Source organism: Culex pipiens, chromosome 1 (assembly GCF_016801865.2).
Source record: "Culex pipiens pallens isolate TS chromosome 1, TS_CPP_V2, whole genome shotgun sequence".
In the NCBI taxonomy this organism is placed as follows: domain Eukaryota; kingdom Metazoa; phylum Arthropoda; class Insecta; order Diptera; family Culicidae; genus Culex; species Culex pipiens.
The window spans coordinates 52,830,540-52,846,521 of record NC_068937.1 but is presented as its reverse complement, the minus strand read 5'-3'; the positions used below and the strand labels follow the sequence as shown (position 1 = coordinate 52,846,521).

The window sequence follows — 15,982 nt, the reverse complement described above, 5'->3', positions numbered from 1 at the left end:
AGGGTCAACACTAGGGACACAGTTGTCACGTCCATGTCCGTTCACAGGAATGGCCGTGCGGGTTCCGCCAAAACTGCGGCCGATTTAGCTTTGCCTTCGAATCCATCCTGGTGGACAGTGGAGGAAAAACACCGCTAGCTGACTATGTCCAAGGCTACCCCAACTGCGGTGGCGTCTGGAACATTTTTCCGACGAAGCAACTTCCGGGACTATCGCTACAATTTTATATTCCGATGGGCACACTCCAGCCCGGGGCATCTTGGCACGGAAAATACACATCGCTTGTGACGGAAAATGAACTAAGCCGCTACCATCGGTTCGCTTTTCAACGGAACGCGTTGGGGTGCCGGTCGCGGGTTTTCACAGGTTTCTCAAAAAATTCCGTCCACTTCTGGTTTGTTTGGTTGACAGTTGTTTTGTTCCTTTTTTTACCGCAACCAAGTGACCAAGTTTGTGAAGAAGAAGTGGGAAAACGAGGCCGAAGAAGAAGCAAAAGAAGACCTTCCGAAGTGCGTCCGAAGTTTTAAGAAGTGTGTAAGAATTTTGAGTGAAATATCGATATAAAATGTATTGAAATCGGTGAATGGTGGCGATAACATGTTGGAGTTCAAGTTTGGAAAAGGTATGTGGCAAAATGTGGATGCAAGAGCAATTTTTTCAAAGAGGGTGTATTTTTGATGGTAATGACTAAGTGTTGCGAACGGCGAAAGGCAGGAGAACCGGGCACCGGGTTCTCGAACGGCCCAAAGAAAAAGTCCTTCATTTAGGCACGTTGAAACTATAATTTTATTATAATTAATTATACATATAAGTTCACAAAATCACAATTACTTACAACTTCGGTGTTTTACGCAGCTGAGGTCAGGATGATTAATCCATCAGCTGCGCCCGCACTACCGCTCGCTTCGAACTGTTGTTTTTATTTGATTCTACTTTGAGCAGTAGCACGGGCACCGAGAGTTGCAAGTACACACAATAGAACAAAACACAAAGATCTTCAGCAGCAGTGTCCGAGGGGCGCGTCACTCTGCGTTTATTCGCAATACTAAGGTTCTGCAACAAATCATTGATGGGATTTAGTGTTGTGCTCCAATTTCACCTTAATGTACTTTTCGAATCTACATTGACCCAGAAGGGTCATTTTTTCATTTAGAACAAAATTTTTAATTTTAAAATTTCGTGTTTTTTCTAACTTTGCAGGGTTATTTTTTAGAGTGTAACAATATTCTACAAAGTTGTAGAGCAGACAATTTCAAACATTTTGATATAGGCATTCCAGTTTGACAGCTCGCCCAGAGCAGACGTGTGTCCTTTGATTGGAGCTTAGCGCGTTTTTGACGGTGTTTTGCCTTCCTCACCTCACTGAGGCAAGGCTATAAAATCACTCAGAAATTGAACTTTTCAAATAAGCCTCCAAGATATACCTTTACGTATACATATCGGCTCAGAATCAAATTCTGAGCAAATGTCTGTGCGTGTGGATGGACGTAGAATTTTTTTTCTCACTCACTTTTCTCGGAACTGGCTCGACCGATTTTGTCCGGATCTTTGTTTTTGGATTCATCTTCAGGTTCTTTAAGTCTTTTTTAAATTTCATCCGGTTTGGTGCAGTAAATTAAAAGTTATGTTCGTATAACTGTTTTGGTTGATACAAAAAAGGGTCATTATTTACATAATTTGATAGCTCCGGCGGATAGCTGTCGGAACTTTCTGCTCAGTGCACGCACACAAACACTGCAGTGCTTTCAAATGGTCCATTTAATTTATCATAGATGGCAGCACTCAGATATATAGTGTCTTTACTAAGTAAGCGTTAGCCAAAGCAAGGCTTTTACGAGGAAGGCAGCAACCACCTTCTGGTGGATTAAGTAACGTTTTTTTTAACTTTCGCCGACGGCCATGGCGGAGTCCGCGACGGCGGAGAGTGTGTGGACGGAGCACAGGACTGAGGATGGAAGGCCGTTCTACTGGAACGCGGCCTTGAAGAAAAGTGTGTGGGAGAAGCCGGACGGATTCCAACCCAAAACGCAGGCGGCGACGGGCATGGAGGTGGAAGACTCCGAAGGAGGAGGAGAGGACGGGGGCGAATTTCGCCCCGTTACCAAGGTTTGGCGCAGGAAGACTATGGAGGAGATCACCGTCGCCGATCGCCAGGAGGTGAAAAAACTGCTCAGCAACAACAAGTTCAGTCCGCTAGCGGAGGAGAACAACAACAACAATGCGAACCCAGCCGCAGGAAAATCCACCCCGGTGGTACCAGAATCCGGCAAGTCGGCCGGGGAAAAGAAGCAGCCGCCGCTGGTGGTGAAAAATACGAGTTTCGCCCGCCTTGCGAAGGTGATGTCGACATGTAATGTCCAGCCGGAACACAAACTGACGCGGTACGGCACCAAAATTACGTGCTTCTCGAGCGACGACTTCGACACGGTGCAAGGACACCTGAAGAAGAACAAGGTGGAGTTCTACACCTACGGAAGGCGCGGTGATAGACCGCACCGGGTAGTGATGAGAGGTCTTCCGAACCTGGAACCGGATTACATCAAGGAGCTGCTCAAATCGGAATATCAGCTGGACGCCTTGGAAGTTCACGCCATCAAGCGGAAGCAGCAGCTTCCCGCCATCGATGAGACACCTTTCGTTGTACTCTTCCCCAAGGGGCACACCAGTCTCAAGGAGTTGAGTAGCAAGGTAAAGAAAGTGGGATCAGTCGTAGTCCGGTGGGTGGCCTACCGGAACAAAGAACCGCACGTGACCCAGTGCAAGAACTGCTTGCAGTTCGGTCACGGAACCAGTAACTGCCATCTCAAGCCCAGGTGCAGCAGCTGTGGGGGTGCCCACAGCACAGAAAAGTGCAAAGAAGAAGAAACGCGAGCCAAGAAGTGTGTCAACTGCTCTGGATCTCACGAGGGTCTGGACCGCAGCTGTCCCAAACGTGCGCAGTTCATCCAGTCGAGGCAGCAGGCGTCCAAGCCGAAGCCGCCAGCATGGAAGAAGGACAAGCAGACTCCGGCTGTAGCCGCGTTCACCGCGGCGGATTTTCCTCCGCTACCTGGAGCGGCGCCGTCCGTCGGGACGGAAGAAAAGCATCCTCGTCCCGCAGGAAGAAGTCGAGAAAATACTGGCGCCGGCGCCGGTGCAACCCCGAAGGACCAACCAGGCGAACGGAAGCTGTACAGCGAATCCGAGCTGTGGGCCATTTATCGAGAGTACAGAGTTCGCTTGAGGCAGTGCAAGACACCCGAGGAACAGATTGATGTGATCGCACACTTGTTGACACATGGCGCGGGAAAATGATCATCTTCTTTTTATTATTTTTTGTATTATCGTTCCTCGGTCCTAACCTGGTCGCAGCACTTAAAAGGACCTAATAAAAGTTGCAGTTGAGTCTTTTTACCGGACGGACGCGTTTTTTAATTCGCTCTACACCTTATTTTTATTTACCTTCACTGACCCAGTCCACAAACGTAAACGTAAACATATTTATTTTTTTGTCGCGCGTTGCGTGTGCACTTATTAACAAACGTAAGCAAAATGCAGTGCTATGTGCCGACGTGCTCTTCACCCTTCGACCAACAATACCTCTGGAACTGTTCGGGCATTTGTAATCGAAAATTTCAGTTGCAGTTGAGTCTTTTTACCGGACGGACGCGTTTTTTAATTCGCTCTACACCTTATTTTTATTTACCTTCACTGACCCAGTCCACAAACGTAAACGTAAACATATTTATTTTTTTGTCGCGCGTTGCGTGTGCACTTATTAACAAACGTAAGCAAAATGCAGTGCTATGTGCCGACGTGCTCTTCACCCTTCGACCAACAATACCTCTGGAACTGTTCGGGCATTTGTAATCGAAAATTTCACGCAGCCTGTATCGGGGTCAAGCGTGGCTCCGAAGACGACATGCAACTACATGTACTTCCTATATGCAGCCTTTGTCGAAATAACCTACATATGGAAATCGACATTAGAAAAATAATGCAGCATCATTTAGAAGGCAGTCATATGATCTTGACTCACATCAAGACCAATGACAAGACAAACCAAGAAGCCCTTAATGAACTGCATAATAAAATCATAGGCCTGCAGGAAGAAATTAAGAAATCTGCAGAAATCGCAAGTCGAATACTTTCGGCAGTATTAACACAGGCACCGGCAATGGACTTCCCCTTAAACGAAGTCAGAAAAGCATTTGAAGACACCACCTCGGACCAGAATCAAAAACTCGCTGAATCATTCTGCCGTATCCAGGAAATTACGTCATCCCACCGGGATGACATAATTAAAACAATTGCCTCAGCAGAAAAATGCCCCTCGGACATAATTTTAGCAGTCCACGATGAAGTGAGGGCCCTCACTTCATCCATCAATAAACTGCAAGACAATGAAATTGAAGTCCGGCAAAAATCACTGGCAGAAGAATTAAACGAACAAACCGTACTGGAAATCGAATCTGGCTGGCGACTTATCGGCAGCAAAAAAATTTGGAAGCCAGACTGGACCGACTTCGACGCCAGGCAGCGGACTCGCCGTCTTCAGGAAAAGGAAGCCGAAAAAGCACGTCGCCGCAACCGAAAACATCGTCAACAAATTCAGCACCAGCAACAACAACAATCACAACAACACCATCAGCAACGCCGGCAACAGCAACACCTGCAGCAACAACAATCACATCAACATCTTCGTCGGCAACAGCACCAGACCAACTGCAACTCTGACGCAGGCCGAAACCCAAGTACGCCACATTTTAACTTAAAGGACAATCAATTCGACCAGGACAACGCAAGTAGCAGCAACTTTTTTACTCATTCGTCAACCAAATTGTCCGACATGGAACTTCTAGACCAGGCAAGGGTCAGGGCCGTAGCCAGGATTTTTGTTTGGGGGGGGCTGGGGTGCAAAAATTCAAAGAGTATAGAAATCAGCAAATCATGTATACCATCACTTGGTTTGTGGTATAATTATCGAGATCAATTGTAAAATTGTAAAGTAATGCATGCAAAAAAATTCAAACATTTTCATCTTAAGTTTTCAATGTCTTTATTGAAGAAACTCCTTCGTCAAAAATTTCTCTTTATTCATACAGCTAGTTTGTATTAAAGGAGTAAAGAAGAAAGTGTTTTTTTTCGTGATAAATTTTCGCTAAATTTAAAATATACATAATTGTAATCAAATTTTTGAAATAAAAAAAAATCCTTGAAAAATATCGATTTATCTAACCATAAGTATTATGTTTTTTGTACTTTATACTGAGAGAAAAACCCACGAACAAACTGGTAAATTTGAACTATCAAATTTTAAACCGTCTGGATTTACATTTGCAGCTGTGTGATCATTGTGATGGTTCATCTGACATTTTTCATTTTTTCTAGCACAACATAAAACTCATAACTGAAATATTTGTTTTTCTTGAAATTTTATAAACAAACTTTAACTTTAAATAATTAGATGAAATGTATTAAATTAAATTTGAACACCAAAATATTCACCGGAAAAGTTGTTGATAATGCATATCTAACAATTTTGAAAATAAGCTAACTAACATCATAGTTTGATATTCCTTGATTGCATTAAACATTAAAACGATTCATGTTTAACTTTAATGTTTCGGTTAAATACCATTTTCAAATTCATTACATACTCTGAAAAGTTGGTCCATAATTTGAGCAAAAATAAAATTAAAAAAATTGACAAAAAAAATATAAATCAGATCTTAATTTCTAAAGGTAATTTTTTAAATAAAATTTCAATGTATCGTTTCAGTGCTGCTTATCTTCGAAATAAAAAAAAGTTAAAAATTAAAAATAAAATTTTCCGATCGGATAAACGGTTAAAATTTAAACAAAAAAGTTTCAAAAAATGCTTGACATTATTATCCAGAGATGTCCAGAGTCAAAATATTAAATATGTTATTTGAATTCATAGAAGTTATTTTTTTTATCGACAAAACAATTAAATCCACAATAAGCTTTAAAGTGCCTGTTTCATCAAAACACAAAAAATTAACATTATCCAATTTATTGAAAAAAGTGTACAAACTGTTTAACAGGTATTTTCTATGAAAATGATATAACAGCAACTTCAAGCAAAATTTGTATTGTTCTTACCGTGTAAGGACTAAGAACCATTGGAGATTGGTCTTTAAGTTCCTGAGAAATAAAAAACAAACTTGAACGATAAAAAAAATGCGAACACGATTAACAAATTAAAATCTTCAATTTTCTTATTTCTTTATTTTGAAATTACTGTCAAAACTGAATTTTTTTTTTCAAATAAGTGTTGATATGATTTTACAACAAAAAAAGTAACTCTTTGCATCTTTCTTAGCAAATTAAAAAAAACACAGGTGAAATCCTTTTTGGATTTCTGGGATTTAACTAATAAAAATTATGTTGAATAATATAGGATTGTAACCATTTAATAAAATCGAGGTTTATTCAAGCAATAACTTGACTCTGGCAACAAAATTTTGCACATTTAATGGTTTAGAAATTTTATATGTACGAAACCTTGCTAAATTAAAAAGAACGAAAACGTTATGTAAGTATTCTCAAATCAATCAGATTTTTCCTGTAAATCTAATCTTAGTCTCCACTAGAATTCAAACATAAAAATATTTGATGCATCAAGAAATTAAGATTTTAAAAACATAATTTATTAAAATGTTTGATTTTTTTTTGATATTTTAATGTTAAAATGATAAAAAAATATTTTTCAGAAATTTAGGATTTTTTTAGTTTTAGTTTTTAATTTTTGCTTATTTTTGAAATTTCTGATTTTTTTTAAATTATCATCTGTTATTGTTATCTTCAACTTTTGATGTTTTGAAAGTAAAGAAAACTATATGTTAGAATACTTAAATCAATTAGATTTTTCCTGTAAATCTAATCTTAGTCTGAATTTTGCTACAAGAACCATATTTTACATGCAAACGAAAATTACAAAAAATGTCCTGTTGTACGGAGACTCTTAAAACTCCATACAAAAAAATGCTCAAGAATAGGTTTGCGAAAAGATTTTTCTTAAGCAGTACGCAGCTGAAACAGGAACAGAAACACAAAGCGGCGTTTGATATTTCCTCGGGTACAATTTGTGTTGATGAGATTTTAATTTGTTTATTAGAATGCGACTGAAAATAACGTTTGAAAAAAATGTATTCGCTAAAATTGAAGAATTGCCTCATGAAGCTGACTGTCAAAACGCAGAATCTTAAAATGCCGAATATGTTAAGGATGGATTTGGTTTTTTGCTCAGAATTAAGTTAAAAATAAGGGAAAAGCCATTACAATATCTTAATTATTCTGTGTGATTGTTATCTTAAATTTTTGAGGTTTTTATTATTTTTATTTTTGATTTCTGGCATTTCTTTGTCTTATACCAAAATGTTTGAAATCTAAAATTATAAAAATTTGGAAATTTTAATGTTGTAAATTTTTAAAAACTTAAATTAGGCCGTTGCGAATATTATTCTGAAGTTTATATCACTAAACTCTGACCAAAGTCGAGAGGGTAGAGCAAACAATGGAAAAATATAAAAATTTAAATTACAAGCCATGGTATTAACATTTTAAAAGTGTTTCAAAACACACTTTAAATCAGTATAGTTGTTTTGCATCATTTATTTTCAAAATATCTAGCTAAAGGCGAAAAGCTTTTTTCATGGAAAAAACTTTCGGCGGATCCGCGAAATGTTACAAAAATTCTAAATATTTTTAAACGAGCCCAAACATGTCGTATATGATTATCACGCAGGAAAAAACATTAGAAATTTGTTTTTCGAACCGACCTGGTCGCTGCTCCCAAAAGGACTCAATCGAAAAAAGTTATGAATAAAAAAATAATTGTTTTCAGTAGATTAGACTTCCATTTCCATTAATATTGTGGAGCTATTTTAAAAAAAATATACTTTGGAAATTATTCACAATTACTCCAGAAATAAGAAATTTAAAAAAAATATATAAATTTTAAAATCTTTAAATGCATTTCTAATCCAAAAAATTCAAAAATAAGAAATAAAAAAGTTTTTAAATGAATTATTTATCAGAAATTTAACAATTTGAAAATGATGTTTAATTAATTCAATTTCTATGTTTTTGTACCCGAGCTTATATTTTTTTACGTTTTGAATATTTTTATCATTTTATTTCTTCCTTCAAAAACCGCAATCTCATGCACAAAGCGAAAATTAATTGATAATAAGGATTCACTTAGTTGATCTTTCGATTTTTGATATATTAAATAATAATTGGTGAGGAACGGTGGGAACTAAAAAATGTGACCAAAAGAAAGCATTTTGGACGAGTGGTTTCGAAAAAGAGTTCACGAAAAAGTAATAAAAAATACATAAAGATATTTCTGAAGCATTTTTCTCTAAGGTCTCAGATATGTAACTAACCATATTCTAAAAACCAACACAATAAAATTAGAAGCAGCGATGGAATAATCATCATCCAAAGAAAATCATTGGACGTTCATCAAGAGAAAAAATCCGACGGGAGCATGGCTCTCCTCTCTCGCGCGCGAAAGATCGGTAAAAGGATTCTTAAAAAAATCATCATCTTGATTATTCAGCGGAACATCTTTTTCACTGCTACACTGGCAAGTGATACGTCACACGTCGAAAAATGACCTGTCACATTTTGTAGATGGGCAATGTGTGCAAACAAAATGAAATAAATTATTTTAAGTGGTGCTGACAAGGAAAATCACCACAAATCATCAGCAGATTGATTTTCTTGGAGAATTTCGGGAGCGATTTTCTTTTGCGTGATTTGCCTCCTTTCTCTTTCGCGGGTGAATAAAGTTCGCAAGCGAAAATGATTTTTTTGCGATTATTCCATCCCTGATTAGAAGTGTATTTCTGATAATAGTCGAAATTCACTCAAATGTTCTTCATATTAAATGCTTTCGAGTTTGAAAACAAAATCTGAATATTTTTGAGAAATTATGGTATATTTTGAAAATGTAGAAAAATCATTTAATAACAGTATGAAGGTCCTCAAAAAGATAAGGAGTTTAATGCAAATAAAGAAGGGTTATTAATTTTACAGTCCACTTTCGACTAACCGAAGCCTCGATTATCCAAAGTTTCGATTATCCGAAGTTCAAAGGAACTTAGGCCATGATGGGTCAATCTTTGATTTCAGGGGGTAGCCCCAAGTAAGCCCAGATTTGGACCAATTTAACCAATTTATTTTTTTAACCAATGAAATGCTAAAACTGTGAGATGTTACTTAATGGAACGATGTTCAAATCTGCAGCTCAATTTTTAAATATTGGATCCATAAGCTACGAAAACTGAACCCGGCAAATTACTTAGTTTGATCAATCTATTCTTGATTCTCTATCTTACAAATTATTTCTGTGAAGAGAACACACAATCATTGATTTGAGATTTTTTTAAGGTAGTACAATTTAAAAAAATGGGAAACATTTCGGGGGGGGCTGCAGCCCGGTAGCCCCCCCCCCCTGGCTACGGGCCTGGCAAGGGTCGAATTTTCTGGCCAACCTCCAACTACATCGAATTCAAACTTCATCAACTTCCGAAAAGGGGAAACCATCAACCCCTACCGGAAGGAAAAAACGCCAATCGTCCCACCTCTAAACGCCACCACGCCGCAGCCAGCAAAAACGTCATCACAAACTCCTGAAGTAACAGACAGTATGTTCTGTCTGGACCCAATGAAGCCGCCCATAGTACGCCTAACTGAACAGTCTGCAGTCGGCGATGGCCGTTTCCTGCTGGCCAGACTCCGCGAAATTAAAGTCTATGACAATCTTAGACTATACTTGGCGTATCTGAAGGACCAAAAACCGGACGTCTGCATAGACGGACTAACACTAACCAGCATGCATGTCTTTTTTGCATCCAATGGCCTGCCTATTGAACCTGAACATCTTATGAACATCTTCATGGAATACAACTCAACAATTGGAATTTCACCTAAGCAAACCCTCACCGACCTGGAAACCTACAGGAAATATGTAACAACTAGAAGACTTCAATACCTGCAGCATTCGCGCGAAGCCGCCAACAAATTTTACCTGCCGACTACATCGTCGAATTTTTACAAGCATTGACGCCTTCTAACACGGAAGAAGAAATGACACCCTCGCAAGAGGCAGTAAGTACTATTAATAATTTAAGTATGTCTCCAAAAATTTCTTCAACGGAACAACAGAATGCGAATGAAATTCTAATTTATTGTCAGAATTTCAATCGCATGAAAAGCCCAGGCAAAATGAAGGAAATTTCTTTAAACATTCTCTCACATTCTTTCGACATTATTCTTGGAACTGAAACTAACTGGGACGAAAGCGTCCACCCTGAAGAAATTTTTGGAAACAATTATTTTGTATTCCTAGGCAATAGAAACTTAAATCTCAGTCAGAAAAAGTCAGGAGGCGGCGTCCTCTTAGCCATAAATGCCAGACTTAATCCAAAAGAAATTGTAACTGAAAAACATTTTCAATTTGAACAAGTCTGGGCCAAAGCCACTATTGCAGGCCAAGTACACATTTTTGCATCAGTATACTTTCCGCCGGACCATGCAAATAAACAGTCGTATGAACTATTCTTTAAAACAGTAGAAATCATAACATCAAAAATGGAACCGGAAGTAAAACTTCACATTTATGGCGACTTTAATCAAAGCAAAGTCGAATTTATATCTGACCAAGAAAATGTAGCAATTCTTCTCCCAGTCATTGGGGAAAATGAAACTTTGCATTTTCTCTTTGACAAAATTGCAAATTATGGACTTTTCCAAATCAATCATGTAAAAAACCAAAGAAATTCATTTTTAGACCTTTTATTCACTAACTGTATTGAAGACTTTCATGTACAAGAATCTGTAACCCCCCTTTGGAAGAATGAAGTCTTCCATACAGCAATTGAATATTCTATTTATGTCCATAAAAACACTTTGCCCATTGACTGGGAATATGAAGAAGTCCTGGAATACAATAAAACAAACTTTGTAGAAGCCAAACGTAAACTACTTGCAATTGACTGGCAAAATTTATTTAATAATGAAAGAAATGTCGACGAATTAGTAGGAAAATTCTATACGGAAATTAACACTATAACATCTGAAACCGTACCTACTAGAAGAAGACGACGTAATAACACAGGCAATAAATACCCAGTGTGGTTCACTCCACAACTAAGAAATTTAAAAAATAGAAAACAAAAAGCCTACAAACTATACAGAAACAATACAAATGACACAAATCTTCTGAATTATCTGAATATTTCCGACCATTTTTTTTCGGCACTCAATTCTGCCAACGAAGAATATAATAGTAAAGTCGAATCTGAAGTCAAATCATGCCCGAAAAATTTCTTTAATTACGTAAAATCCAAATCCAAAAGTAGTAACTTCCCATCGCAAATGCAACTGGACGAAAATGTAGGCAGTAACTCAAAAGAAATTTGCAATCTTTTTTCAAAATTTTTCAAAGAAGTATACACCTCATTTTCCGAAGAAGACCGCGACCGCGACTACTTTTCATATATACCGGAATTTCCAAATGACGTCTCAGTCAATTCTTTGTCAGAAACGGAAGTACGCCAGGCATTGAAGGACTTAGACTCATCAAAAGGACCAGGACCCGACGGAATAGCACCTGCATTCCTAAAGAACCTTGCAGAAGAATTGACATTTCCACTGCATCATCTTTTCAACATGTCAATAAATACTGGAAAATTCCCACAAACATGGAAAAAGTCTTTTTTGGTGCCTATTTTCAAGTCAGGCCCAAAATCAGACATACGTAATTATCGCGGAATTGCCCTTTTGTCTTGCATTCCAAAACTTTTCGAATCTATTATAAATGAAAAAATCTTTCAGCAAGTAAAAAACCGCATTACATGTAAACAGAACGGCTTTTTTAAAGGCCGCTCTACTAGCACCAACCTTTTAGAATTTGTAAATTTTACACTGAATGCAATGCATAATCGCAATTTCGTAGAAGCAATTTACACAGACTTTAGTAAGGCATTTGACAGAATCGACATACCATTATTAATCTTCAAACTGCAGAAAATTGGAATTCAACCGAATCTTTTGGAATGGCTTAAGTCATATTTGACAAAGCGCGAACAAATTGTTCGCTTCCAAAATGTACTATCGGAATCAATTCACGTCACCTCTGGGGTTCCGCAAGGATCCCATCTAGGACCTCTTCTTTTCATCTTGTATGTAAACGACATTTCCTTCATTCTTAAAAAAATTAACGTACTTTTATATGCAGACGACATGAAATTGTATATGGAAATAGGAAATGCCAATGACAGTCATGTATTCCAAAACGAAATTAATCTTTTCTACACATGGTGTAGTAAAAGCCTACTCCAATTGAATGTAAAGAAATGTAATTCCATTGCCTTCAGCAGAAAACATGAAACACCAAACATAACAGTATTATTAGGAAACCAACCAGTAGAAAAATGCAAAGTAGTACGTGATCTAGGTGTCATCCTAGACTCACAACTAACTTTTGTAGAACACTATAACACAATAATAAACAAGGCAAAAAGTACATTAGGCTTTATAAAGCGCTTTGCATTCAACTTCCAGGACCCGTATACTATTAAATTACTCTATATAACGTATGTCAGGCCACTCTTGGAATACTGTAGTATCGTCTGGAATCCATACTATGCCGTACACCAAGCACGTATTGAATCTGTCCAAAAACAATTCTTACTGTACGCACTACGTAAACTTAACTGGACTGCATTTCCTCTCCCATCGTATGAAGCACGCTGCATGCTCATTAGGGTGGGTCATTTTTTTCGAAAGTGCTCGGATCCGGCTGAAATAAGGTCCATCTTGTAGAGTGTACCCATAGGGACTCTCATATCAAATTTGAGCTCATTTGGTTGAAAACTGGCTTGTCGCTCGGGGGTTAAAGTTTACATGGAAAATCCTATGGGAAATGTGTGATTTTACTTCAAACGCTCATACAAGCTAAGCGACAAACTTTAGTCCACACTTACACTAGGTAGCTGTGTCGGGGGTGGTCCAAGGAACATTTTTCTCTAAGGGTTCATGGTCATCCGTTCAACCCTGAGCTTGCGCAAAGCCAAAACATCCGGCGACGCCGGAATTCTTCAAAATCTCAGTTCGAACGGTCAACGCATGCTACAAACTATGACAGAAGCATCGTTTGAATGAATGGAAAACGCGACGCCAAATGTCAACTCACTCAAATGTAAGCAAAATAAAAGGTTCAATATTGTGGGTTTTACTTTTTGCATTAAATAACTAATTATTCATTATTTTTTCATGCTTATTTCTAGAGAGAATTATTCGAATTAAGGTATGCAAGAAACATAATTGAATAAAAAAAAACTCCTAATACGGTAGGACTTCCTGGAGGGAAACAGTTAATCGTCGCACCGAGGCAGTGGAATCGACGGCGAGGCAGGACATGTAGAGGTAGTTACGGTTGGAATTTGTGGAGGGAAGTGGTTGCTCGACGCATCGTCGGCGAGATGTTCACCGGGAGAGCCATCGGCATGGACAGGACATGTTTTAATTGACCTTATCGAAGCGGTTAGCATCGGTTTATCAGGATAATATTTCTATTTGTAAGAAACAAACTAAGAAAGTATAGCTGTTTTTTTTAGACCAATAAACGTTATTTTATTAAAGTTTCATAAATATCTTCAACTTTGTATCACTTGAACGCTTATCTTGGCCGCGTTGATGATATGGCTCTCGTAGAAATCAAAGCTCCGGAACGTGCAGGCGGACCATTCTGGACTGGACCAGTTCCACCTCGTCGCTGTCCTCTTCGGGCACTCCTTCCAACTTCTCCGCCACGTGTCCTTTTCGAATCCGTTTTTGGCCTTCATTTGTTTGGCTGGAATCGCCGGAGGCCCCCCCATCTTCTTCGACCCGATCCATGTTCGCTTGTCGCGGCTGACCCGCTTCTCGCCCTCCTCGCTTGCAAATTTCTCCAGAAAATCCTGGCAGTTGAGATTTTCCTCCGGTTTCCAGGTGTTTTCGAAATCCTCGCAACCCTTCCACTTGATCTGAAACTGGACCTTTTAGTGCCGAGTTCTCTTTGAAACGACCCGCTCAATGACGAACTCGGGTTCGTAGGCCATGTTTATTTTCAAATTGCCTATTGAAAACCATTTTATTTTTCAAGAAAAAAAAAACTTTGCTGGAAAAGCGCAAACTCTCACATTAGCTTCCAAACAGTGAGTTGACGTTTGGCGTCGCGCTTTCCATTCATTCAAACGATGCTTCTGTCATAGTTTGTAGCATGCGTTGACCGTTCGAACTGAGATTTTGAAGAATTCCGGCGTCGCCGGATGTTTCGGCTTTGCGCAAGCTCAGGGTTGAACGGATGACCATGAACCCTTAGAGAAAAATGTTCCTTGGACCACCCCCGACACGGCTACCTAGTGTAAGTGTGGACTAAAGTTTGTCGCTTAGCTTGTATGAGCGTTTGAAGTAAAATCACACATTTCCCATAGGATTTTCCATGTAAACTTTAACCCCCGAGCGACAAGCCAGTTTTCAACCAAATGAGCTCAAATTTGGTATGAGAGTCCCTATGGGTACCCTCTACAAGATGGACCTTATTTCAGCCGGATCCGAGCACTTTCAAAAAAAATGACCCACCCTAATGCTCATAAACATACAATCATTACAAGAACGTCGTAAATTTGCCATGCTCTCTTTCATCAACGACATTATTTCTCAACGCATACAGTCAGCAGCATTATTTTCAGTAATACGCAATAGTATTCATGAACCAAGCCGTACTCTTAGACATTCACAACTTTTTAGAATAACTGCATACACGACAAATTATTTAAAAAATTCGCCATTAAATCAAATGATGCGCTTTTATAATGAAAATTCACAGTACATACATTTCGACATGTCTAAACCGGAACTACGAAAAAATCTGTACAATAGAAATAATATCTAGTATGTAAGAAAATTGTAAGTAGTCTACATAAGCTTGACGAATAAACAATAAACAATTCCAAATAAGTTGAGAAAAAAAAAAAACATTTTGATATATAGACGTAAGGGGTTTGCTTATAAACATCACGAGTTATCGCGATTTTACAAAAAAAAAGTTTTGAAAAAGTTACATTTTGCATTTCTCTTTGTTTCGTCGTCCGTGTCTGTCGCGGGTGACCATGAACGGCCATGATCGATGACGACCAACTTATTCAAAACTTTTTTTCGTAAAATCCCTTATGTAAACCCCTTATGTCTATATATCAAAATTTTTGTAATTGTCTGCTCTACAACTTTGTAGAATATTGTTACACTCTAAAAAACAACCCTGTAAAGTTAGAAAAAACACGAAATTTTAAAATGAAAAATTTTGTTCTAAATGAAAAAAATGACCCTTCTGGGTCAATGTAGATTCGAAAAGCACATTAAATTTCCCATAAAATGACATGTTCCAAAAATTTTTACAGTTAAGTAACGAAAAATGGGAGAATTTTTAAAACTATTTTAGTGTTTTTTTCGATGAAAAATACGTTTTTTCGGAATTCTGAGTACGCCATCAAATCGGGAGTCTAATTTTACATAAAAGTCCCTTTGACACCAAATTTCTATGTCATCACCGTTTCAGGCTGCAAATTATTGAAAAACACCTCTTTTTTCGCATGTTCAAAAATGGAAGGGGTCGTACCGCCCCTCCGTCACGAGATATCAAAAAACGGACCTCGGATTCGTGATCATGGACAAAAGTTACCCTTTAGGACAAAGTTTCACGCAAATCGAAGAGGGGTCGGGGCAACTGCTGTGTGAGTTGGCGGAGAATTACCCTTATAGATAATTAGTAACATATGTGTTATTTAAAACTTGAAATTCAAAAATTATCTTAAATTTTACATTGACAGGTATTATATTATTTGCTTTCGTTTCTTGTTTTATAAGACATTTTCAAAGAAATTTTTAAAGCTGGTCATGTCATATAAAAACATATCACAGAAAT

General features: G+C 38.0%; 1 protein-coding gene across 1 annotated transcript; it reads right to left on the bottom strand.

Moving 5' to 3' along the window:
• Positions 1 to 13,673: 13,673 nt before the first annotated feature.
• LOC120413417 (chromobox protein homolog 3-like) lies at positions 13,674 to 14,117 on the bottom strand. The gene is made up of 2 exons (XM_039574230.1): positions 14,085 to 14,117; positions 13,674 to 14,042 (listed from the first exon to the last, which is right to left on the bottom strand). The coding sequence occupies exons 1-2, from the start codon at positions 14,115 to 14,117 to the stop codon at positions 13,674 to 13,676; spliced, it is 402 nt and encodes a 133-aa protein (XP_039430164.1).
• Between the last annotated feature and the right edge of the window lie 1,865 nt (positions 14,118 to 15,982).

What these genes read in the sequence shown, in the direction of transcription:
- LOC120413417 (XM_039574230.1), bottom strand. Translation starts at nt 14,117, where the DNA reads ATGGCCTACGAACCCGAGTTCGTCATTGAGCGG. An exon ending in CCGAGTTCGTCATTGAGCGG is followed by an intron (nt 14,043 to 14,084) that starts GTCGTTTCAAAG and finishes GTCCAGTTTCAG; the next exon opens with ATCAAGTGGAAGGGTTGCGA.